The sequence below is a fragment of the Terrapene carolina genome, unplaced genomic scaffold (assembly GCF_002925995.2).
Source record: "Terrapene carolina triunguis isolate 2854851 unplaced genomic scaffold, T_m_triunguis-2.0 Scaffold95, whole genome shotgun sequence".
Lineage (NCBI taxonomy): Eukaryota > Metazoa > Chordata > Testudines > Emydidae > Terrapene > Terrapene triunguis.
This window is the reverse complement of record NW_020664446.1, coordinates 45263551-45291267: the sequence shown is the minus strand read 5'-3', so window position 1 is coordinate 45291267 and position 27717 is coordinate 45263551. Positions and strand designations below refer to the sequence as shown.

General features: G+C 41.2%; 1 protein-coding gene across 1 annotated transcript in view; it reads right to left on the bottom strand.

Annotated features, from left to right (window-relative positions):
* CTNNA3 (catenin alpha 3) overlaps positions 1–27717 on the bottom strand; it is a 968742-nt gene that overhangs the window by 754178 nt on the left and 186847 nt on the right. Inside the window, exons 5-6 of the mRNA XM_029911396.1 lie at positions 22971–23234; positions 5743–5946 (exon numbers count right to left, since the gene is read on the bottom strand). Of these exons, the coding sequence (XP_029767256.1) occupies positions 5743–5946; positions 22971–23234 (468 nt within the window). The remainder of the gene's footprint in view (positions 1–5742; positions 5947–22970; positions 23235–27717) is intronic.

Genomic DNA, 27717 nt, shown 5'->3' with positions numbered 1-27717 from the left:
AGATCTTCTTGGGAGGGGTGCCTGAAGAGGAACGGGGAGGGAGAATGGGTAGGGGAGTTGGAAGTAAAAGGGATGGAGTATCCAACTTTGATTATCTCCAGCACCCATCTTCTCTGTAGTGATGGATTGCCAGACTGAGTAGTAGAGGGTTAAACAGCCTCCAAATGGCTGGGAGATAGTAGGAGTTCTCAGTGCTGGGAGATGTAGGGGTCTCAGGCCCTCGACCAACATCTCAAACTTGCTGCCTTGTGGATGGTTGATGAGATGTGGTAGATTGGTTTGACGGTTGTCATCTCCTTGTGGGCTGTTATTTCCGAGTTTGTGGCTCGTATTGTCTGTGTCTCTATGCATATGGTGTGGACCGGAATCTCTGTGGGTTGTAATACCTTCCTTGTCTTCTCTTTGTCCTAGGAGTATAGATACCTAGGGACTTCAGAGTCGCCCTCAAGTTTTTGAGGGTGTGCAGAGAATCATCCATTTTGGCTGAGAAGAGTTTGGGCCCTTCAAATGGTAGGTCCTCCACTGTTGCTTGCACTTCTTTGGGGAAGTCAAAGAGATGTAGCCAGGATGCCCTTCTCATTACGGGGGCTGTAGATCGTGCTGCTGTATCTGTAGAATATAAGGCAGCTTGCAGTGCCGTCCTGGAGATCAGTTGGCCCTCGGAAATGAGTGCACTGAATTACTCTTTTTTTCTCTTCAGGGAGAAATTCAATAAAATCTGATACTTTGCCATAATTTGTGTGGTTGTATTTAGCTAATAACGCCTCATAATTAGCAATTCTAAGGTGAAGTATCACTGAGGAATAAGCTTTTCGGCCAAAGAGGTTGAGCCTCTTCCAGTCTTTGTCATACAGTGTATTTTTAAGATATGATTGTCTGCCTTTTTCATTGACAGCATCCGCTACCAGGGAGTTTGGTGTGGGATGTAAAAAATGAAACTCTGTTCCCTTTGCAAGGACATAATATTTCCTGTCAGACCTCTTGCAGGTTGGAACAATTGTTGCAGGGGTCTGGCCAGATGTGTTTCACAGGTTCCATGATTGTATCATTCATGGGTAAAGTGATTTTAGATTATGCTGATGTTTGCAGGATTTCAACGAGCTTATATTGTGTCTCCTGCACTTTCTCCAGTGAGATGTCAAGGGAATCTGCAACTCTCCTATAGAAATCCTGGAAATATCTAAAGTCACCCCCACGTTGTGAGGAGGGCGCATGATGGTGTTGTCCAGGGATGATGAAGAAAAATGAGTTGTTGGTTCAACATCCTGGTCAGAGATTTCTTTGTTCTCCCGTCATCTCTTCAGGGGGCTCAGATGGTCCCGGTACCGACGGCACAGATGACTGCTGTGTACTCTCCCTGAGTGGGCTAAGAGGTTTGAGATGGTGTGCAGGATATGCCACCCATGGGCCCAATCTTGCCACTGTGGAGGGAAGGGCATAAGTGCCATCCATGGGTGCCCATACCACTGCTGTTCTTTGGCCCCTGTATAGTACCCCTTGTATGGCAGGGCCGGTTTGATCGTTTCATGGGTGGTGGAAGAGTGGTGCGAGGATATGTCTCTCCTTCATCCTCACTCGAAAAAGGGGGAGCAGATGGTGGTGGAGTGGTGGGGCGGCTCGGTACCGACGGTGCAGTGGTGATCTCAGTGCTGAGAATGGGAGAGTCGGGTGTCGAGGACACCATGATGTCTCTGGAAAGGAAGAATTGTGGTGCCGACAGCCTTGGTGCCGTTGATGTGGTAATGGCGAGTACCAGCTGCTGTGGAGCTGTTGTCTGTATGGGTGCACCTGTCAATTGCGCTATGCTGACAGGAGGTGGCAACATAGGCTGCAGTTGTTTTGATGTGCCTGGTGCAGAGTGTTGGGATGGCTCCGCCAGTGCCAAGGCATGGGGTTTCTGTTTCCCCTTGGTGCGTGCATTGGGGCTAGCTCTCTTGGAGACTTTAGCTTTCACGCTACCCACGATACCGGAAGGTCCCGCTATCTTGGCTGTGAAGCTTGTCAGTGCTGTCGGTACCAACAAGGTCTCTTGGTTTGGGGAACACCGACAGCGTATGCTTCTTAGCCACCTTTTTAGCTCGGTGGTCTGTCGCGTGAGTCACAAACAAAGAAGAGCCCCTGTCAGAGGCTGCAGTCAGTGAACTGTATCGCGGGGATGTCCATGCTTCTGGTTCAGACACTGGCCAGAGAGACTTCTCCATGATCAACAGTTTAAGCTGCAAGTCTCTGTCTGGTCTGGGCTGTCAGTTTGTGACAGTGAGGGCACTTTTGAGGCACATGTGGTTCGCCTAAGCAGCAGACACACTGAGCGTGCCTGTCCAATACTGGGATTGATAACCTACAGGTGAGGCAATGTTTAAAGCCCAGAGAATGAGGCATGCCCCTGAGGGCAGAGTTTCATCCTATCCCAAGAGGAAAACCAGGAGTAACGGTTCAACGAAAACCTATTTCTAGTCAGGAAACAAGGTGGGGTTTTTTTGTTTGTTTTAGGTATTTTTAATAAACGGGGACAAGTACATGAAAGGAGTTACCTATATAACAAAATTAGAATTAACAAGGGTATACTATGCTAACTAAGCTCTCAGGTGCTGCTGAATGCTCTGACTCATAGCCAAGGGAGATAGAGAAGGAACTGAGGGGGGGTTGGTCACACAGCGCCAGTTAGCTGCCTGAGGCAGTGCAAGACGGGGACTGTGCATGTGTGACCCAACCAGGCACTGCTACCACAAATCTCCAATTATAAGCGCAGGTGCACTCAATACCTAAAGTGGAGCACCCACAGGGACATCACTCAAAGAAGAATAGAAACTTTTAACACAATATATAAAAATTGGGCATTTTATAGAAATAGACCCATTAAGGTGAAATAGCATCAAAGATAGATGCAGAGTATAGATTAGTTCTAAGAAATGGAATATAATGGCATCAGAACAAGAAGAATGAAGGCAGCTTTCCAAATTCTGCAATCAAAATAAAAAGACATCTTGCAAGAAAGTAAAGGGATTTCAACTTGAATATTGGGAAATAAAGGTAAGTACAATAGATTGAAAGATGTGTGTCTTTCATTCTAATCAGTTAATTAATTTGCCCACCTGCAGCAGAATTGCCTCTGCCTTTTTTTTTCTTTTTTTTTAAAGTTGTGATTAAACTGTACAAAATTCTTCCCTTCTTGTGGAAAAATATAGGCATTACTTCTGTAGGATTTACAGTGCTAAACAAGATGTCATTTTTCTAATACAATTCTGCAGCAAACTTTACAGAAATAAGCCCCTATCCAGCAATGATATCTGCAATGGCAGATCCTTCTGCCATAAAGCCCTACTGAAATCAAAGTATCAGAAATCAGTGGGGCTCTGCACAGGCACACAAGTCTATTCACCCAGAGCTCCTTGCCACACTGGGGCCCTTTCCTTGCATTTTACTATGTGAGAACAGACAAAAGGGACTTTAATAATTTGAATAAGAGGCTGCTTCTATCATCACATCCAGTAACAACAACAGGCCTCAACATAATTTCTGCAATAACGTTGAAAAGATAATAAACCACTGACAGAATTTTTCTTATCTTTTTATATTTAAACAACTCACTGAAGAATTATCTACAATAAGTCACAAATTAACTCTAAGCTATTTTTAAGAGGGGTCCCAAATGTTTTAAGATTACTTTAAATCTTTTGTGCATTTTACAATGATTATAGTTCAAATTGAGCTGAAGTAAGAAATATTGTATTTCTTACTCATGTTCAGAAAGTATTTCCAGAGAGGCTAACAGTTCGTTGTAGATTCAGACAAATTAATGCTGACGGTGAAAAGAATCAGAACTAAAAGTATCTTTATAGACTTCAAGCCTAAAATATCAAGTTGAGTTCACAGACATTAATTTAAGATTGCTGTAGATTTTCTCTAACTATAATAAATGACTAGAGGAAGAGATCAGCAGGTATAATCTCTGTGGCCTGGTCTACACTAGGACTTTAATTCGGATTTAGCTGCGTTAATCCGAATTAACCCTTCACCCGTCCACACTACAGAGCCAGTTAATTCGAATTAAAGGGCACTTAAAATCGATTTCTGTACTCCACCTCGACGAGCGGAGTAACGCCTAAATCGATTTTGTTAATTCGAATTAGGGTTAGTGTGGCCGCACACCACCGAATTAATGTGGTTAAAAACCGAATTAAGGTGCTTAGTGTGGCCGTGCACAATCGAATTTATACAACCTGTTTCCCAAATTCGAATTATCTAAATTCGGATTAATCCTGTAGTGTAGACATACCCTGTGAGACTAATACACACCTGGGAATACAAAGATTTTCTTAAAGTTCTCTACTTTATTATCCTGAGGTTAACACACACACACACACACACACACACACACACACACCAGAATGGCCTTGGATATGTCGACTAGCAGTACCTACAAAAAAGAAAACAATTTCAGCTCCCATAAGGAGAAACAATCATCCCATCAATGGACTGTGTCAGATGCATCATCTCAAAGTAGCTTTAGATAATATCAGTGTGTCTACTGAAAATGATTATGATGTTTCCAGAAGAAACCCATGATGTTAGTGCACTGTCCCCATATTAATGGTATCTGTCCTACCACCTTTATTTTTTGTGTCTGGCAGTGCACTTAGCTATGTATCAAACTAGTTACTCAGATCTAAAAATCATCAGTTTTTAAAAAAAAAGTTATAAAAACTATCACTTTTTCAAAGATTTGCCACAGACACATAAAGCATGCTGGGCAATCAGATTTCTGGATTTACTCAACATTCCGTGCCCTAAAATTTTGCATTTAGAGGATCTCAACATGTACAGCTTGTTGTTCTTCTACTGATCAGTTATGAGTGCCTGGATGTTTATGTTAAGAATACATGGAAATGGATTACTCAGATTTTAACACAAAACAAAACTTCATAAAATTTGCTGCATATTGTAGAAATAAGTATAAAATCCTAGAATCCCAGTCCTCAAATTCTAAGAGACAACCAGGAAGTAAAACTATAAAGAAAGTCCCCAGCATTCAAAGAAACATAGTATCTCTGTGACACCTACATCACAGATAAAGTAATCTACATATCCCTCCATTTCTGATATAAGATATTTCACAGTTTGCCTGGGACAGGATAAATCTTGCTCATTTTGAAGATGAATAGTTGGCTTTCCCTGAGCGTACCAATGGAGCTGAGCAATACTGATTTTTCATTTTAGTGGCTACACCAAGAAATCTCAAGGGAGAAAAATTGTTTCAGGTCAACACGAAACAGGATTTTGTTGTTTTATTCATTTTGTTTCATTGTCAAGTGTTTTTTACTCTCTCTCTCCTTTGTTTTAAATGTATGGGGGGTCAAATTCTAAACAAAATGTCATTTCAAAATGGAAAATCAAACATTGTGTTTAGAAAACGTCAATTTGGGAAGGGGGAGGGAGTGCAGGCCAACTATTCACTGAATTAACCCAATTTTGCAAGTAGTTTCAGTCTACCTGAAACCGCATTTTTTGGTGAATAAACTATTCATCCAAAAAATTTTACCCAGCCTTGTGTACCACATACATGCATGAGAACTACTACTTTTGGCACTCTAATAAATACATAAGTAGCCTGCATTATTAAAACTACAGTAAAAGGTCAAAAGGCACCGGTGATTACCAGACTGATTATACATAATGCATAGCAATGTAGAAAATGTGCTTTGAAGCACACACAAAAACAACAGGAAAGAACTGGTTACTTACATTATTCATGTATTCAGACAGAAGATCTTGGAGAGCTTGGCGGATGGCGTTGCATTCTGCGATTATTTGTTCTCGATGAAAGTCACGCGTGCAGGAAGAGTCAGCTAACAGTGCTGCCCCACTGATAATCCCTTCCAAACGTTTCTCTAGCGATGGCCTTATTTTTTCTTCATTCATTGTAAGTGGATCCAATATGATTAAACTCTAGAAAAAAATTAGAAATTTGGTCATCTCTTGCCTGTCTAACTGTAACATTCTATTTTCCAATCTTCCCTCTTACCACTACTTTGCCATTCAAGTATATCCAAAATAATGATGCTCAAGGCATCTTCCCTTTCCACATTCTAACTATACCTACCTTGTCCCTCAATATTTTCACTGACATCAAAATTCAAGATCTTCATCCTCACCTTTTGGATCATAAAGTCACTCCCACTCCTACATTACTGCTAGTTTCTTCCCCTCAAATAGCATTTCACCCTATTCTAGGTACTTATATGACCCCAATCCCTGTGATGTCTGAGCACATCACACACAATACTTAACGCAGTCATCCAAACCTCTGTGAGGTAAGGAAGTGCTAAAAATCCCATTTTACAAATGGGAAGCTGTGGCAGAGAGAGACTAAGTGACTTGCCCAAGGCCACATTGGAAGTCTGTAGCCAAGCAGGGTACTGAATCCAGCCTCCTAAGTCTCATGCCAAGCCCTAACCACTAGATCATCCTTCCTCTGGAAGTTTTGCCATTGACTTAAATGGAGCAGAATTTCACCCTTTGTCTACCTAACTCCTCTTTCCCTTCAATTCCTTCCCTGAAACTCCTTTTAGTAGGGCCATAAGTCTTCCATTTCTTTACCCTCCCCTTTCCTGAACTGTTCCTTCACATGATGTGTTTGTCTTGTCTACTTTAGATTGTAAACTCTCAAAAGCTAGAAATTGCGTGTGTACGTTTATGGCACTATAAGTAATTTTAATACTATTATTTAATACTTAGTATCCTTCTACAATATTTTTTTCCTGGACACAAGATTTTATATTAGTGGATTGTTTTTCATTTTAAAGCCTGGGGATGTTCAAAACCTCCCACGACTGCACTCTCAGAGATCTGGGTCTCCTCTGAATACAAAAAAGAAGCCAGCAGTGCTTGCCCACAGTTGAAAGATGCCATCTTGGATTATGTGAATGGGTTCTGCTGATTTTAAAACACAGGTTACTAGTCTACTGATGTAATATATCTGGATTTTAGTAATGCTTTTGACATAAGCAAATTAGGAAAATGTGGTCTAGACAAGATGGATGCACAACTTGCCGAAAGACCATATTCAAAGAGTAGTTACCAATGGTTTGCTGTCAAAGGGGGGGTAGGGAAGAAGAGTGCCTAGGGGGGTCCTGAAGGGGTTAGTCTGGGGTTCAATACTATTCAATATTTTCATTAATGACTTGGAAAATAGAGTGGAGAGTATGCTTATAAAATGTGCAGATAATAACAAACAGGAAGGGTTTGCTAGCACTTTGGAAGACAGCATTAGAATTAAAAATGACCTTGACAAATTGGATATTTGATCTGAAATCACCAAGATGAAATTCAATAAAGACAAGTGCAAACTACTATGCTTAGGAAGGAAAAAAAATCAAATGGACAACTACAAAATGGAGAATAAACAGCTAGGCAGTAGTATTTCTGAAAAGGATCTTGGGGTTTTAGTGGATCAGAAATTGAATGAGAGTCAAAAAATATGATGCAGTTGCAAAAAAGGCTAATATCACTCTGAGGCATATAAATAGGAACACTGAATGCAAGGCACAGGAGGTAGTCCTCCTGCTCCACTCAGCACTGGTGAGGCATCAGCTGGAGTACTGTGTCCAATTCTGGACACCACACTTTAGGAAAGATGTGGACAAATTGGAGAGAGTGTCCAGAGGAGAGCACCAAAAATATATAACAGGTTTAGAAAAACCTGGTTTATGAGGAAAGGTTAAAAAACCTATGCACATTTAGCCTGGAAAAAAGATGACTTGGGGAGGGAACCCCGATAAGTCTTCAAATACGTCAAGGGCTGTTATTAAGAGGACTGTGATCAATTGTTCTTCATGTCCAATGAAGGTAAGACAAGAAGTAACGAGCAAGGTAGATTTAGGTTCGATATTAGGAAAAACTTGTAACTATAAAGATAGTTAAGCACTGGAGCTGACTTCCAAGGTTGATTGCAGAATCCCCTTCATTTGATATTTTAAAAAACAGGTTAGACAAACACCTGTCAGGGATAGTCTAGTAGACTTGTTCTGTCTCAGTGCTAAGGGTCAACTTTAGGACCTCTTAAGGTCCTTTCCAGCCCTACATTTCTGTGATTCTGTGGGGGCAAAAATGCAGCATTGCCACTTCAAGAGGCTGAATGGGCAAGCTGCAAAATATTAGCCTCTATTATTATTCCTAATTTTTGTTCAACATTAGTCTTTTGGGGATGCTGGTAGCCTCTTACCAGCAAAGGCTAAACTGAGTACATGTTTAAAACAAAAGAACTACTATAAAAAAAACAAAAAACCTAGAGAAGAGTAGAGGCTGAAGCCAAAGTAAGTAAAATTGGTCTCCAGCCCAAACCAAGGATATTAAGTCCAGACCCCTACTAAGAGCTTGAGCTTCTTAATCAAATTTGGTGTTTGAAAGGGGAAGTCATTACCTGTACTTATCCAACATGAGTCAGTCCACTTTTTACAGACTTTTAAAGGTGACCTATAAAAATGGAAAGATAATTGGGCTTCTTTTTGATATTTAACAGTGTCATGGAAGATTGTCATTTTTTCTGCTTATGTTTTACAGTAGAAATTCATGTCGTCTTGACTGGAGAATTCTAACAGTGTAGAAATAGTGACGTGATGGCATCACAAGATAAAAGTGTGAACTACTGAGAGGAGACAGGTGTTTAGTCAGTCATTTTAAAACTCATTAACACCCAACTTCAATAACTAATGAATGATTTAGAGAAAGGAAGTCTGTTACCGATTCTCATATTCATTGAAAACATAGGAATGCTGAGCTACTTTTAGAAAGCTAGGAGATCCTCTAGCAAAACCAGGGAAAGCTAGACTTAATTTTCCAAATATTTATAAGGGGTGGGGAGAGCAAGAAAAAAAACCACTAGGCCCTCTTTATGCAACTTTTAAAAGACTACCAGTATAATATTTTTAAAAACTGTTTTGCAGATCACCTTAAAAACAAATGTATTTTTGATCTACAATAGAATTCTGACCAGTCCAGGTCTTCCTCTTCTCACTGCACTAAAGTGAGCATTCAACTCACATTTCCCACAGCATAGAAATAGTGTAATATTCCAAATATGCTTTAAGCAATAAACCTCAAGCTCAAATATCATGCTCTAGTACTCTCAAGTTGCTCGAGAACTCTCATGGACTTGTGTCAATTCAGCTTTATCCCTTATTATTCATTAGCAGATATGAAATTTACTGAGCATGACCCCTCCATAACCTCAATACATAAAATAACTTGTTTAAAACAGGTAGTGCTTTCTGCAAGTCCTATGGGCTGCACTTTTCAGAGCCTTGGTATGTAGTTTATGTTCTGCTCTCCACCTGGAAATGAGAGCACATCACCCCAAGTCCTCACATCTTCATTGGTGTCCTGTTCATTTTAAGGGTGCTAGGTTGCACAGATGAGAACCAGAGGTAGGGTGTGTATACAGAGGCAGATCAAAGCTAACTTGCACTCTTGTATATTTGAGCAACAGAGGAGCTCTTTTCCTCACCTCTCCCTCCCATGATACCATCACAGAAGCTTCAAAAAATTTCAGAGAACCATTATCCCCCAAACACAGATACACACACAGAGATGGAAATTCTGAACGTTGATTTTAATGTTTGGAAAGACTATCACTATTAGACTATCAATATTTGCAACAGTTGAAGTGAAGACCACATATTCAAAACTGTCAAAAAGTGGTTACTGCTATTGTATAGTTTCTGAGAATAGAGCCTAGAAAGTTACAACATCTGAAGCTAGATTTAACAATTTGTTTCAGTAGGTGACAGGATACAATGATGGATGGGATGATTTCAGTAGGTTTTATATGCATCCAATAGAGGCAACCTTCAGTTAACTTGGAAAGTGCCAACTATGTAACTTTAGTTGGTTTTTAAAACCAGTGTCCTTCTGTTTAAACATACATAATAATATGGACAGGAATGTCTGTACACATATGTGGTAAAGAATAAGACGCAATATTCTAATGATGAGGGAAGACCAATGTTGTGTATCCAATGGCCAAAAATATTTCTAACGAGCTAATTTTCTTCAAGCTTTAATCCTCACTGCAGCCCTTAATTATTTCCTAATTAAAAGAGAAAACAGAACTAAAGAGATACATATTGAAAATGTTGATCCTGCAGACGTTAAATTCACACAAACTTCAAAATATTAACTGATCTCAGACAGCTTAAACTTATCCTAATTCCATATGTCTGCAATACTCAAACATTTGCAAAGTGCTGTAAGGATGAAAAATCAGTACCTCACAACACTGGATTTTAAAGAGATCATGAGGTCAGTAAGCAACAGCCAAGAGACATAAACATACATTGTAACAGTTATGATAGAGTCTCATTTGCTGCATGTAGTTATAGTGGGCAAATGATATCACCTCCTATAGATAAGGTTGCATACTCTTCTTCTTATAATACTCGTTCCACAATCTCAGAAATGTCAAAATCCACCATTTGGACTTCAAACTTCTATGTTTGTCCTGTACTGAAGGAAATTCCTTTGGAAAGAATGGGTTAAATGCCTCCAGCAATTTTAATGACTTAAGAAAGAGGAAGAAAAACAAAAATCCCATTTTTTATTTTAGTCAAAATTCTAAGCATGTTTAAAAAGGCAATAGTAAGAATGAACATGTTATGAAATGTTAGGAAAAAATTAGTCATGATAAATTTGATAAAACTATACCTTACTAAAATACATCTTTAATTTTTCCCCTTGTCTCTCATTCCTAGACCTCTCTTCCTACACTCTTCCATATGTTATTACTGCCTTAGCAGTCTATCACAGGCACCTCTTGAGCAGTTGGCCTACCTTTACTAAAACCAAGTCACAGGTGCTTTCTTTCTTGAGGGTTAAATTTAAAAAAATGTATTCATCCTTCCATGAACTAGGAAAGGATATTCCCAAAGCCTTAAAAAAAAAAAATCAGGTTTCACACAAAGGGTTTCAGCATCTTGCCTGGTTCAGTCTAGGCACATGAGGTTTAATTCATCTAGCATCCACATCCAGTATGCCTGTAGCTTTCAGCATTTAAATTGACTGCATAGCAATTCTAGTACACTGTTCTCAACTTCCCAGTCTGACCATTTTGGTTTGAGTTGATAAGTTAACAGCTTTAATTCACAGATTTCAGCCTTACTAGCACATAAGGCTCCCACTCTTTCAGAACCACCTGATTTAACAAACTCAGGAAAGCTGTTTTTATATGGCCTTTCCCCTGTCCTGATTGGACCAGACAGTGCTTTCCTCACCAAGCCTCACCTGTTTTTTCAGGGTCAAATCAAGACAATTAGTTTCTACTTATCCTGGCTAATTGTCATGGCAATCTCAACTAATTACCAGGTATCAGCACTCCAAGCTTCTGGAACTCATTTAATTCCCAATGAAAGTGAAAAGGAACTAGATCAGGAAAATGCTGAAACATAATCAGACAAAGGTGGGGGAGGAGAACAAAGATGAGAATCAATCATACTACATTTGTATCCATTTACTCACTCAGTCATGCCAGCATGAACACAAGAGTTTTATAACTTTTATAAACTACAGAAACTTCTTAAAGAGGAAAAAACCTCCCCTAACCTCACAAATGCCCCAGACCACTCTAACAGACAATCCAAATTGCCAGTCAACATCTTTGCTGCAATCCAAAGTGGGAATGCAGCACACCACATTGGCAGTAGGCCAAGACAGCAAAGTGGAATGCTAAAACCCATGAAGATTCTGATCTTGAAAATAAATCCCAGCTTTTGTCACAAACATCTCAACTATGAAAAAGCACAGAGCCCTACAGAAAAAATAAATTCACAAGAACATGCATCTTGGGGAACATGAAGGGGCTTGACCTCCATGGGGATGTCCAGTACCTCTGAGCTACTCTCTGCATTTTCTCCCACGACTCTTAACAATTTGCTGCTTGCTCCTGTGCCAAGCTCTCCCAACTCCAATGTAGAAGCGGGGATTTACAGTTTGGAATATGCATAAAATATTAATGTCGTCAGCATTATTCTATGAAGGGAAATTCCTGCAGCTTTAGAAAGAAATTATATCATGAACAAGAGCACACATGCAAAATGGGAAATGACTGCCTAGGAAGGAGTACTGTGGAAAGGGATCTGGAGATCACAGTGGATGAAAACAAGCTAAATATGACTCAACAATGTAACACTGTGGCAAAAAAAAAGCAAACATCATTCTGGGATGTATTAGCAGGAGTGTCGTACGCAAGACATGAGAAGTAATTCTTCCACACTGATTAGGCCTCAACTGGAGTACTATGTCCAGTTCTGGATGCCACATTTCAGGAAAGTTGTGGACAAATTGGAGAAAGTCCAGAGGAGAACAACAAAAATTATTCAAGGTCTAGAAAACATGGCCTATGAGGGAAGATCGAGTCTGGAGAACAGAAGACTGAGGGGGGACATGATAACAGTTTTCAAGTACATAAAAGGTTGTTACAAGGACAAGGGAGAACAATTGTTATCCTTAATCTCTGAGGGCTTAAACTGAGCAAGGGCGGTTAAGGTTGGACATCAGAAAAAACTTCCTGTCAGGGTGGTTAAGCACTGGAATAAATTGTCTAGGGAGGTTGTGGAACCTCCATTATTGGAGATTTTTAAGAGCTGGTTAGACAAACACCTGTCAGGCATGGTCTAGATAATACTTAGTCCTGCTTTGAGTGCAGAGAAATGGACTAGAAGACCTCTCGAGGCCCCTTCCAGTCCTACGATTCTATGATTCATCAAAAATCAGCTATATTTAACGCAGTGACAACAGTTAAGTATCATTCTACTTTTGAGGAAATCGAGGAAATGTACTATAACTAATTGAATTTATATGGTAAGAAGTGTCATGAGGGACCCTAAAATGCAGGGGAAACTAACCTTTCAGCAGTTACCCCTACAGACCGTGTGAAAGAAAAATTTAAAAAGCAGCACCTAGACAGTTTTCAGAAGTGAGATCTATGTTTTTCTGCATCACAGATGTTTAATCACTGCCTTACCTAGGTTATAATTACTCTGATTGCTTATGTAGGCAATGCCCACCACAGCATGAGAGAGAAAGGAAAAAGCTTATACTTTGATAACTAGCATACTAATAAGGGTTTTGCAAATTGCATACACAATTAGTAAATAATGTTTAAGTATTTACTGATTTATTATATAGAGGTAATTCACTTATAACAAATTGTTGATTTCCAACTAATATATACTGAACCATTCAATTGTGAAATACAAATAGCCATTTTGCTAGTGCAACATTTGCACTACCTTTTGAATAATTCAGAGAACCCTACCTTCGTTAGTCTGGTAGCCTTCCTTCCAGGTTGGGAAACACTGCTTTAGCCCCCCTTAGGAAGTGAGAATAGGAGAAGCCCATACCTTCACTCTACTAGGGATTGGTAGATTTGTGGAATCCAACACTCCTCTCTTGTTTTCTAATTGAGCTAAGTATTAGAGAAGTCAAGAAGACTGACTAGCCCTGGAACACAGTGATCTACTGTGAGAGTGAGAAAAAGGTCTGGTGCCTTTAAATAAAGCTTTTCTCCCTTCCCATGGAGGTATAGCTAGCAAATAGGAAGACCTCTCGCCTGCAAACTATTGATGAAGTGATCTACATTAAGGGGGAGAGTAAGAAACCTTGAATGCAGGGGGCTTTGTGTAGACAGTGGGAAGAAAAGGTTTAGTGGCTCCTTCAAGTCAGCCAAGCTAATTGTTGGGACCTTCTTTTAGCAGGTGTCCAGGGCAGGTACTCATTCCACAGAGGATTTGGTTCCCTGATAAACCAGAATTGCAAGTAGACTTAGGGGAAGGCATCCCCTAAGGAAGCATGATTGTGGCTCCCTATGTCTGATATTGCAGGGAGATAAGTTCCTCCACCCCATCTCCCCTTATCCCTCAAACAAGAGGAGGGCAGTAGGAGCCTAACAACTGGCTGGAACTGGAAGGGGAGGGCTGAAGGCAGCCTTCCCAAATAGGTTGAAACAATTAAGGAACGACTAGACCTGCACTGTACAACTTATTACCTAATATTACCCAGGTGAGTTAATAAAGCTAATAAACCTAATTAAACCATATCCCTGGTGTATTGTCTTTCTTACTGCATGGCTGGGACAATGGGTGCCTTTAAATAACAAAGCTTTCCCCCTCTTCCCATATGGATACAGAAAGCAAATAGGAAGAATTCTGGCCTGCAAACTATTAAGCTAGTTATTTGATGGGTGAAGCTCTGTTTGTATTATGTACTGTATTTTGTATTTTGGAGGGTGAACTTAATCTGCCATTTTGTTATTTTAGAGTTTCTCTAATGTGAATAATTTCACTGGCACTTTATTTTTCTTTTGCACAATAGTGTCAAGTCTCCTGGACTATTCTCAGTGGATGCCCCAGTCTCCTCAATTCTGCACCTGCTCTTTCCCACGATACCTTTACAATGGAATGGGCACATGGGGCTGAAATCGTGACTCCACTAAAATCAATGGAAAAACTCCCATTAACTTCATTGGGCCAGAATTTCCCCCAGAGACTTCAGTCACGGCCTCCGATATTGTCTAGAAAATTTTTCAACAGAACTAAATCAAGAACTCTCCAACTAAATGTTGAATAGTAGAACTGTTCCAAATTTTGTAATAAATCATTAAGCCCACTGAACAAATAGCTACCTTACTTGCCATGAAAACACTAAAGAACTTTAAGCAAGTGGAAACTCAAACCTTTCTACTTCTTGCCAAGCATCTTGAGCTGTGTCAAACCTGGGGGTTTGATTATGCCACATGTCAAATGGAAAATAGTAAATATTACAACTAGCAAAAGCTGCATGTTAATGTACATGGGTAAAGAAGTGTATATAATATGTGGGTACGTGGGGCAGGGGATGATTACTTTTCAGAAGCCATGGGAGACTTCGCCACATTAGCTAGTACTATTTTTGATGAGAAAACTTCACAATCCTATTAACAATTTGCCAGTCAGATGGAGTTATTCTTGTCAATAAGAGTAATGAGTAATAATTTACTAGTTCTGGTCTGAGTTTTCAGTCTGTTACTTTCTCTCTGTGAAATGAAACTGCTGTGATCCCCACCAACATATAGGTGCTCGCTCATAAATACAGCCACAATGAACTGATGATGATGATCTATCTGCAAAACTAGCATATGCCAGTTCACTAGATTATGATACATTTGGAGAAGGATGCAGGAGAAAGCACTTGCTGGTGAGGAATGTCTGCTAAATCTTTTTTTTTGTGTGTGTCCTCTTCTTTTGTTTCTGTACTTTTGCTCTTTTGCGCTATTGAGAGGTAAATACTATATTATCACTATAACTTGATATAGTAATTTTAAAGTAGTACAGCCGGGTGCAGTAACAGAAATAACAGTTCAGAGAGACTATGGCATATTGGTCTACTTAATATATCTATCTCTAAATTTACAAAAACATATCTCCCTGAAAGTTAATAAGTCTAAACTAACTTTTGATAAAAGCTACTGCTTACCAAAAGAGCTGTAAGGAGGTATTGTATAAAATTAACCTTTAAATACAGAATCCAGAAATGTGGTCAAGACAAAGAAGTTGTCAAGTATCCTAAGTATTCAAAGCGTTTATTCAGCTAAATGCATTATGGCTCTTCTAAGCATGGATAACAGTCAGCACCACCATAGCCAAAAGATGACAAAAAGTCAAAAATAGAAACTAATCTCGTTGAGTGCTGCAGTTTCCTTATATTGTTTGTGCATGCAAATGTACAATTCCACATAGGCCTCAAGAAGGCAAAGGTGTTTAAACTGGAGAAGTATTTTTGTATTTATGAAAAAAGGTAGTGTGATATAGTCAAGGGAGGTCTAGTTAATTCTTTGCAACATAGAGTTTATGACATGGCACTTCTGACAATACTGCTTCTATGCTATTCGATCATTTTCTTAATTATAATAAGTAATGTTGTAAATATTTTTCAAACTTCAGTGCCTAAACCAAGGCACTTAAATAAAAGTGACCTGATTTTCAGGAGTAATAAGCACCCACATCTCCTACTGTCTTTAGGGGAATGTTGGGTGCCCACAGTGACAGATAAATACATTGTGTGCGATTGTATTAGGGACCATACTGTATTACGCTGTGTGTGAATGGTTTATTTATGATTGTGTTCTACTCCATGCAGGAGGGGTTACCACAGCTCCCACAGGAATTAAATACGCTGGGAGGTGATTAAAGTCAATCACTGAAACTAAACAGTTTCAGAGAGGTACCACCCCATGGAGTGGTTTGCAGATACTGGTTCCAGGTGTTTGCCTGCCAACTGCAATACACCTCTACCCCGATATAACATGACCCGATATAACACAAATTCAGATATAACGTGGTAAATCAGTGCTCCAGGGGGATGGGGATGCGTACTCCGGTGGATCAAAGCAAGTTCGATATAACGCAGTTTCACCTATAACGTGGTAAGATTTTTTGGCTCCCGAGGACAGCGTTATATCGGGGTAGAGGTGTATCTCTCCTCCTACAACATCCTGACTCCTAAATGGGCTTCAGACGTGGGATGGCTTGACACAGAGAAAACATTGCTACTGCTGGCATTGCTACTTTCTCCAGTGCACTGACAGAGGCTAAGCTGCAGAATGGGCTGACAACATACTCACAGAGTAAACCAATAGAGCCAAATGCTCATAGAGAAACAACTTCGAAGTATGGGGGAAACAGAAGGGATTCCTTCTCATAGCAGACCTCTTAAGTTCTGGTTATGTAATGATATCTAAATGATCTGATGATCCGTATCATACTTGAATGAATGGCTACAACATTCACTTATAAATCAAGAATTTAAATATTGGGATGCATCTGAAGAAGTGAGGTTTTTTACCCATGAAAGCTTATGTCCAAATAAATCGGTTAATCTTTAAGGTGCCACCGGAATCCTTGTTGTTTTTGTGGATACAGACTAACACGTCTACCCTCTGATACTAAACAAAAGAAGTGACTCACTCAAAAGGATTCTGGTTGTGGTTTTAATTCTTCCAATAATTTAATCAGATATGTATGCTTTCTTCAACAGTGTAGAGAAGCTCAAAAGAACAGGCAATATTTCCCAGGCAGGTGTAAGACAAAGGATACATAATGGACTGTTTTTACCTTGATCAATTCCGAGGTAGTGGCAGGTAGAAGAGTCAACATAAACAAACCAGAACCTACAAAAGTAGACAGATTGAGCAGCTACAGTACAGATTTGCTAAAGTGTCTTGCCCTGAATGTCTTTTTCTGCTACTGAATTAATGCAGTGAGCAGTAAGCAAAACAAGTTTAAAAAGAAAATGAGTATTTAAATTGGATCGTTAGGCCCAAATTCTCTGCTTCATTGAGCTTCTGCTCCATGCAAAAGAAAGATTGGAGCAATGTGAAAGCTGGCTACAGCACCCTGAGGTTCTGAGCAAATTTGTGCCATCCTGAGCCCTGGTGTACATTCAAGCAGCCTTTGGGCTTCTCTAATTTTTGCCACCTGGGTGTGGTTTCTAAGAGACTCCATCCCAGTTGCATTGCACTCTGGACACACCCTATATGCTGAGACCAGGTGGTGGGTGACGAGGCTGGCTCAGGAAACAGACATAGTGGCTCTGCAACAGCTGTGAGCTCCCCTACACTCTGGTGATGCAAAGGCCCTGAGAAGGCATTGAAGAATCTGGCCCTGCATGTTCTTTTAATACAGTGTTCAACATGTAATTATTAGGGCTGTCAATTAATCACAGTTATCTCATGCAATTAACTCAGAAAAATTAATCACTATTAATCGCACTTACAACAATAGAATACCAATTGAAATTTATTCAATATTTTTGGATGTTCTTCTATATTTTCAATATCGATTTCAATTACAACACAGAGTACAAAGTTCACAGTGCTCACTTTATATTATTTTTGATTACAAATATATGCAATGTAAAAATGATAAACAAAAGAAAAAAAGTATTTTTCAATTCATCTCATACAATTACTGAAGTGCAATCTCTTTATAGTGAAAGTATAACTTACAAATGCAGATTTTTTTTTGGTTATATAACTGCACTCAAAAGCAAAACAATGTAAAACTTTAGAGCCTACAAGTCCACTCAGTCCTACTTCTTATTCTGCCAATTGCTAAGACAAACAAGTTTGTTTACATTGATGGGAGATACTGCTCCCTGCTTCTTACTTACAATGTCACCTGAAAGTGAGAATAAGCATTCGCATGGCACTCTTGTAGCCGGTGTTGCAAGGTATTTAAATGCCACATATGCTAAACATCTGTATGCCCTTTCATGTTTCGGTCACCATTCCAGAGGACATGCTTCCATACTGATCCTCATTAAAAAAATAATTCGTCAATTAAATTTGTGACTGTATTCCTTGGAGGGATAATTGTATGTCTCCTACTCTGTTTTACCCGCATTCTGTATATATTTCATGTTATAGCAGTCTTGGATGATGACCCAGCACATGTTCGTTTTAAGAACACTTTCACAGCAGATTTAACAAAACGCAAAGAAGGTACCAATGTGAGATTTCTAAAAATAGCTACAGCACTCGACCCAAGGTTTAAGAATCTGAAGTGCCATCCAAAATCTGAGAGGGACGAGGTGTGGTGCATGCTTTCAGAAGTCTTAAAAGAGCAACACTCTTATGCGGAAACTACAGAACCCGAATCACCAAAAAAGAAAATCAACCATCTGCTGGTGGCATCTGACTCAGATAATGAAAATGAACAAACGTCAGTCCACACTGCTTTGGATCATTATCGAGCAGAACCCGTCATCAGCATGGACGCATGTCCTCTGGAATGGTGGTTGAAGCATGAAGGGACATATGAATCTTTAGCGCATCTGGCACGTAAGTATCTTGCAACATCAGCCACAACAGTGCCATGCGAATGCCTGTTCTCATTTTCAGGTGAACAAGAAGCAGGCAGCATTATCTCCTGCAAATTGTAACCAACCTTGTTTGTCTGAGTGAGTGGCTGACCAAGATGTAGGACTGAGTGGACTTGTAAGCACTAAAGTTCTATATTGTTTTATTTTTAAATGCAGGGGTTTTTGTACATAATTCTACATTTGTAAGATCAATTTTCATGATAAAGAGATTGCACTAAAGTACTTGTATGAGTTGAATTGAAAAATACATGTTTTTGTTTATTTACACTGCAAATATTTGTAAAAAAATAAATAAAGTGAGCACTGTACACTTTGTATTCTGTGTTGTAACTGAAATTAATATACTTGAAAATGTAGTAAATATCCAAAAATATTTAAAATAAATGGTATTCTATTGTTGTTTAACAGCACGATTAATTAATTAATAATTTTTATCGCTTTTATCGATTTTTTAATTGCTTGACAACCCTAGTAATTATTAAGAATTAAACATTACTAATCTATGTTTAATTATGAATGTCATAGGCGTTCTATGGAATTTATTGTGGAATTCTTGATACACAAGGATTTAGGAGGTAAAATGTTCTAATTCTACCTGTGTTTTGCTCAACTAAATCTCTATTTACTTTCAGACTGCCAGTTGCATGTAAGGGTGAAAGATATTGCAAAACTCTTGGATAGTACATGTTGAGTAAACTCCTTGATACATTTCCACATGATAAAATTTAATGAGGTTTGCTTCCAACACATTATTTACTACATCAATTTGTTTCACAGCACTGTATTTGCAAGAGCAAGACAGAGCAAAGGTTACTTTGGGTTCTTACCATACTCAACTTTCTGTAAATAAAGCGCAACCCTTAAATTTGTAAAATCATTAAAAATGGCAAATTCTCAATACATTTTGCTTTATCTAGCTCATACAGCCTCAGCTCCCATTTGTGATCAGTAAAAAAATATACAAGTAAATGAAAAAAAATATTTAACAGTAGTTTGAGCTTCTATATTCTTATATTTCTAACTAAAAATAAATTCAACAAAAAGGAGGATTTCTGATCTTGTAATAATTACCATTGTTCTCTATGTTTTAAAAAACAACAAATGTAGTAACAGTAAAACTGAAAAATACAAAAATGATATGGATTTCACATAGTCAATATAGATTGTGTGATGTCATATACATATTTGCATATACAGCCTGTCTTCACTAGAGAATTTTAGGGGGGGGAACATTACCATCAACGATATAACACTGGTTTTGCTGAATCAGTGTTAGCAACATTGGGAGCCCAGTTTAGGCAAACAACTGGTAATTTCCAGTATTTTTAGCACTAAATCAGTTATACTGCTGAAGAACAGATTAATTTAGCATGGTCCAGCCAAATAAGCCTTGTCTACATTAGGACTTTCACCAGTATAAGCAGCTCAACTAAGATTACATCTACACGATGAGCTAGGAGTGTGATTCCATTGCTCATATATGCATACTTGTGTTAGTTCAATGAGAACTCCCCCAAGTATGTGTATACGAGCAGGGGAATCACATCACTAGCTCATAGTATAGATGTAATCTTAGTAGCTTAATAGTAATAATGGTGGGAATATTTTTTAAAATTTCCCCAGCACAGAAAAGGCTAAAGGGGGAGCAATTACTTCCAAGACATTCTGCATGGTTCAATGGCACCTACTGACATTATTAGTCAGATCATTCTGTTGCCTCTACTGTTAAAGCCATTATCTTATATTATGCAGCATCTCTCTAATGCAGCTCACCGGACCAGCTGAACTCAGACGTACAGTGGTGCTGGGATACTTCAGTGTTAGACAGGAAGGGTCTGTCACCCATTCAGAAGTCATCCCTATCTCCTGATAACAAAACAACACAGAACAGTGTTCTTGTCATTCTGGCTGCAGAATTAGAGCCAAACTGTGCAAGTTGGAGCACTCCTGTTAACATTATGGGAATTGAGGGCACCTTGCAGGATCAGGCTCATAATGCAGAGCTAGTGACTCTTTACTAGAGGGAAAGTGTGTGCAGAGGGTAAATTCAAGCACCAGAAGGAATACTAACAACATTATTACTATTATACCTTGCTCTTACATAGCATTTTCATCAGTAGATCTCAAAGTGCTTTACAAAGGAGGTCAGTATCATCATGCCCAATTTAGGTACACTGAGGCACAAAGAGGAGAAGGGACTTGTCCAACATTAATCAGCAGACCAATGGCAGAGCCGAAACTAGAACTCTGGTCTCCTAACATCAAATAGATCAGGTCAGAGCCAGACATGCAAAGGGGAAACCTCACTCAGATGATTAAGACTTGTTTGGGAGAAGAGAAAGATGCGACTTTCCTCAAATATATTCTTAACTGCTGAAAACAGAAACACAATTTTTGTCTAAACATATGAATCACATTATGTCTGTTAATTATACAGTTTGCAGAGTCATTGTAGCTGTGTTGGTCCCAGGATGATCTGAAGAAGAGCTCTGTGTGGCTCAAAAGCATGTCTCTTTTACCAACAGAAGTTGGTCCAATAAAAGATATTAATTTAACTACTTTGTCACTGTTCATTAAATGACGCTGACAGAAAAAGAGCATAATTCAAATCCAGGGCTGGTGCAAGGATATTTTGCGCCCTAGGCGAAACTTTCACCTTGCGCCCCCCTCTCCGGCCTGGGGAGCCAGGGCCATCCCTAGCTATTTTGGTGCCCTATGCAGCCCCCCCGTGGGCCTCTATGGGAGGCGGGGGGCTGGCCCCAGGCCTCCGTGGAGGACAGAGGAGAAGGGGCTGGACACTTCCTGCAAGAAGTGGAGTGACCCAGCCCCAGCCTGCTCCGCTCCCCTGGCTCCCAGCCGCGCCGCCGGCGAGTGCGGGAGGGGGCGGTTCCCCCCTCCCCCCAAGCCTGGGAGCCAGGGGAGTGGAACAGGCTGGGGCTGGGTCGCTCCACTTATCATGCGGTGAGTGCAGGGTCGGGCCTGGCTGCAGTCTTCAGGGGAGTGGGGGCGGGACTGGGGCAGAGCAGGGGTGGGAAGAGGCGGGGTTGGGGCAGAGCAGGGGCGGGGGCCATGGAGAAGAGCCAGGGAACCCCCCCTGGGGCAGCTCCCAGCTCTGCGGTGCCCCCCCTGCGGCAGCTCCCCCCCTCCGCCCTGTGGCACCCTCTCGCCGCAGCTCCCTGCCCCCCTCCGCCCAGGCAGCTCCCCCTGCGGCAGCTCCCCATCCCAGCTCACCTCTGCTCTGCCTTCTCCCCTGAGCATGCAGACGCCGCACCACTTCTCCCGCCTCCCAGGCTTGCCGCGCCAATCAGCTGTTTGGCGCGGCAAGCCTGGGAGGGGAGAAGAATTAGAGCGGGGGTGGCGTGCTCAGGGGAGAAGGCGGAGTGGAGGTGAGCTGGGGCGGGGAGCGGTTCCCCTGCACGCCCCCCCCCCCCCCGTTACTTGCTGCGGGCAGCCTTCCCTGTGCCCCCCTGCCCCAGCTCACCTCCACTCCACCACCTCCCCTGAGGAGCTCTTTTTGGTACCCCCAACCACTTGGCGCCCTAGGCGGCCACCTAGTTCGCCTAGTGGTTGCACCGGCCCTGTTCAAATCCTAAACTTCAATTATGTGAATCACATGTGACGGCATTAGGACAGAAGCTTTTATTCCAATACACTGGTTAAAATCCAGCCTAGGCCAGTGATAACCAAAATTGTTTTCACCTGATAACTGGTTAGTGGCATTTATAAAATGGGCTTATTCCAGTTTCTGTCCTATGTGTGCCCACCCCTTCCATCAGCAACTCAACAAGAACTAATTAGCACCCTTTTTGGCAGTATTAGAGAATCCAAAAACTAAACAGGCTTGGAGACCTAACCACCACCTCATCTGCAGGAAGTGGTCCCACCAAGGTTAGGGTTGATGCACCTTATGGGAAAGCTTGCATTAATATTGTCCACACTGAATAAACAAAACTTCAGTTTCTAATGCTTTCAATGTCACTTTAGCAAGCACTACCTTCATTTAAAATAAATTAATTAATTCTCCAGTGTACGGTGTGTTGGTACATGTTTACATATATACCTACCTCAAGCTCATCAAGTGCACTTCCTAGCATAGCTGAATGAGACATAGGATGAACCTTTTGATTCCTAATTCCTTGAGAAGCATTAGAAATGACATTGAGAGCGCTCTGTATTTCATTGCAAATTGAGTCCTTGCTGGCTATAAGGGATGCAACATCTGAATGTTCCAAACAAGCTGAACAAATTGAATGTAGAAGAGACGAATTTTCCTTCAGAGAAGCACGTGCTGCTGCAATTTCATCTCGTTGATTGCTAGATTTCAAATCCTGCCAGGAAAAGAAGAGTTTTTAAAGCACACTAAAATTGACAAGTAATGTAAAACCAAATTATTCCATTCTGTACTATATTTGCTAAAGGAAACAGTGACTTAAATTTCAACAAAGATTGATTTACTATAACTTTCTTTTGCAGCACTTTATTACTTATTTTTAAAATAAGATGAAATTTAGATGAAAGCAGAAATTAAACTGAGGGAAAGGAAGAGGAACAGGAAAAAAAACAGGATTTTTAGAATAGTTGAAGCCCCTGCTTCCAGCCTCAGTTCCTTCAAACTGTGGGCAGAAGAGTGAACTGAAAGACACAAGAATGAGTGGGAAAATGAGAAGGAAGTTGCTGACAGCCTGAAAGTCAATTGACATCAATAAGGACCTGTCACAGGGTGGCTGGCCCCATAAACTGAAGGAGGTCCAGTGTCCCTGTGCCAGAACAAGTGCTCCCAGTTGGGCTAATTTAGGGGACGGGGCTGCACCTGGAGCTATAAGGGGTCAAAGAGTGACCGAGTGAGAGACAAAGCCACAGAACACAAAAAAGCAGGACCCTCAGACTCCCCTGGGAGGGAAGGCAGCAAAAGTCTGAGATGTAAAAGGAGAGCTGAGGAACTGTTTAAGTTTGGACAATAAAACTGCCTAAAAAAGACTGTGGGGGCAGCAGAGAGTCCTTGGCAAGCTGAGGAGAAGCCCTGCCTCGTGACAGAGCCCTTCCATTGGCAATGCATCTAAATGTATTATCTAAAAAAGAAAAATGCAGTAGCCACTTCTTTCCCCATCAGCTGATGGCTGGAAAATGGCACTTTCAGTATTGAATAAACAGGGCCCTTGTTCCAGCCTATATTTTTGTGGAGGCCTGGGGGACCACCAAACCAGATCTTGCTTCCTCAGGATAATTTGGAAGACTCAGGGGCAAAGCAACAGAGAAGGAGCCTTAAACAGAAGCAGATCACTGCTTCCCTCATTGATCATTTGCTTAGGATAAATTGAACTATTGTGTAATATGTCTTTTTAATCATCAGTAAGCCATTGTATAAATGAAATCCCACATTACAGAGCTGGGTTCTTTCATACAACATAATCCCACCCTAGCATTCATCTGCACCTTGTTGTGTCTTAGCAAGGTATCTGGTGACTATGCAGCCAAGAATATTATTTTATTTTTATCTATATAAATAAATAAAACAAGCATTATGAAAAGGATTGGAAAGCAAAGGCTCTGACTCTGTAGGTATCCAATAAAGTTACTAAGGACTTGTCTACACTTACTGGGGAATCGACCCGCTAAATCAACTGCAGATCGCTCTCCCATCGACTCCTGTACTCCACCGGATCAAGAAGAGTAAGGGGAGTCGACGAGAGAGCATCTCTCATCAACATTGCGTAGCGTGGACCCCGCAGTAAGTATATCTAAGCAACGTCAATTTGAGTTACGCTATTCACGTAACTCAAATTGCATAGCTTAGATCAAATTTCCCCTGTAGTGTAGACAAGGCCTACGTTCAAATAGTTCATGATTTTACCTTTCCCTATAACCACATGCCCAAAAGTGTATGTCATTACAGAATTCTCCTGATTTATGCAATGTGCAGAGGGTCAGAGAGCCTGGAGTCAATGTTAAGTCAATCCAACACTCCAGTTAGCTGGATTTTTACTACTCCTAAGTATTTCTCACTTTGGTTGAATTGAATTGAATCATGCCCTCGTATCAAGCCAAATCCTTAAGGCCTTCTCATGGCAAAATTCAAGATTTGTGCCTCAGTAAAGATTCCAGGATTTAAGTAGGTATGACTAGTGAAATCAACAACCATAAAAAGGCAATCATGCTTAACAATAAGCTCCACACTTGGCATATTATATAAATACATATGGCCCGTCTACTCTTCATGTCAAACTCAGTAAGCAGGCAACTTATATTTGACTCAGGGGCAGTACACCAGCTCTCTGAGGAAGCTTCACCTTCTGGAACTAAACATCCAAGAACATGAAGCTCTAGGGATAGCACAGATATTTTTAGGGTTTTATAGTGAGCTGTGTTATCACAGCCACCTATATGCAAGTTTATTCAGAAATGCTCCAAGTTTCTAGATATTCATCCATTCCACAATTAAATTCCTTGATCTTCAGTTATAGCCTCTATCAACCTGTTCCATATCCCAATTATTCTCTGAACTAAAAATCTCTTCTCAACATCCACGCTCCACAGCTGGGATCCATGCAGGGACCTGGGCATTGCAATGCTCAGTGTTGTGGCACCTAGAAAAACTCAGGACTAACACTGATCCACAAAGCCTGAGTTAGGTGCATAGGCTCCCGATACAATGAAAGAGGAGAGACAGGTACATAAGAATGCAGTCTACAAAGCCAGCACACTAGGACTGGAAGCCTAAGCTAGCCAATAGGAGACGCTGGCCAGAATGGGTGTGTTGTAAACTCTATTCCTCTCTCAGATATAGATACCTAAGTCTGGGCTACATGAAAGCACCTTGCTCTGCTAGTAATCCACAAACTGGGGGGAAATCAGTGTGCAGACGCCTAAGTTGCATGCAAGACCTGAAACAAACCAACTGGGGGACCTTCCTTAAACCTTTAGCCTATTGGATAAGGTACTCAACCAGAATGTGGGAGACCCCAATTCATGTCCCCCTGAAGGATCTGAAGAGGGATCTGCTACCTCTCAGGTGAGTGCCCTAAACACTAGACTATTGAATCATTCTAACTCTTTCTCTGGTCCAATTAATTTTTAAGTATCCCATTGTTTAATTAAAGTGGAAAAACTTCAATAGAAGAGATTGAGGGAGCCCCATGTCAGACTATTCCATAGCCTAGTGGCCACGGCACTCACCTGAGAGGTGGCAGATCCCCATTCAAATCCCTTCTCCCCTGGAAGAGAGGGGGACCTGAAATGGGGGTCTCCCACATCCTGACTGAGCATAAAGGTTATAAGAGAGGTCCTTCTCCCTCTGATGATTTTGTGTGAACTTGCCTGAGTGATTCAATTCAGTAGGCATGCTCAGGGGCCACCTACTGGAATTAACCCTATACACACACACACACAACTTAGGCCGCCAAACGTGAATTTCTCTGAGGCTTAGGCATCCAGACACCCATCATGAGGCATGCTCAGGAAGGCGATATGTCCCTGGGCACCCACATGCCCAGAAGCTGAGGGAGTTTAGGCACCTACAGGTTAGGACGCAGACGAGCGAGAGTTTTATGGATCATGGTGATACCTAAACACAGGACTTAGGTGCCCCCAAAATGGGACAGAGGCACCAAAGTACTTTTGTGGATTCATACCCTAAGTCTCCTTATGTTTAGTCCTTGCCCATAAATTTTACTAAGGTAAACAAAGTTCATTCACAGATTGCTGTGTGGTTGCCACATAAATATATTTGTATGTTACTTCTGAATGTTCTCCTCTTCGAACTTAGCTATATACAGCTTCTTCAGCCTTTTCCACACGTCACCCCCAAAACAAAGTTAGAGTCTAAGGCCTGGTCTACACTAGGCGTTTATGTCGAATTTAGCACCGTTAAATCGAATTAACCCTGCACCCGTCCACACCACGAGGCTATTTAGTTCGACATAGAGCTCTCTTTAAATCGATTTCTGTAATCCTCCCCAACGAGAGGAGTAGCGCTAAATTCGAAATGGCCATATCGAATTAGGCTAGGTGTGGATGGAAATCGACGCTAATAGCTCCGGGAGCTATCCTACAGTGCACCACTCTGTTGACGCTCTGGACAGCAGTCCGAGCTCGGATGCTCTGACCAGCCACACCCCGGGAAAATTTGAATTCCTTTTCCTGTCTGGGCAGTTTGAATCGCAGTTTCTGTTTGGACACCGTGGCGAGCTCAGCAGCAGTGGCAACGATGCAGAGCTCTCCAGCAGAGATGGCCGTGCAATCTAATAGAAAGAGGGCCCCAGCATGGACTGATCGGGAAGTCTTGGATCTCATCGCTGTGTGGGGAGATGAGTCCGTGCTTTCCGAGCTGCGCTCCAAAAGACGGAATGCAAAGATCTATGAGAAGATCTCTAAAGCCATGGCAGAGAGAGGATACAGCCGGGATGCAACGCAGTGCCGCGTGAAAATCAAGGAGCTGAGACAAGGCTACCAGAAGACCAAAGAGGCAAACGGACGCTCCGGATCCCAGCCCCACACATCCCGTTTCTACGAGGCACTGCATTCCATCCTAGGTGCGGCCGCCACCACTACCCCACCAGTGACCGTGGACTCTGAGGATGGGATATTGTCCGCGGCCAGTTCCTCAGCGGACGGGGAAGAGGAGGAAGGAGATGAGGAGGACGAGGCAGTCGACAGCGCTTACAACGCTGATTTGCCCGACAGCCAGGAGCTCTTCATCACCCTCACAGAGATCCCCTACCAACCCTCCCCAGCCGTTATCCCAGACACAGATTCAGGGGAAGGATCAAGCAGTAAGTGTTTTAAATATCTAAACATTTATTTATAACATAACTG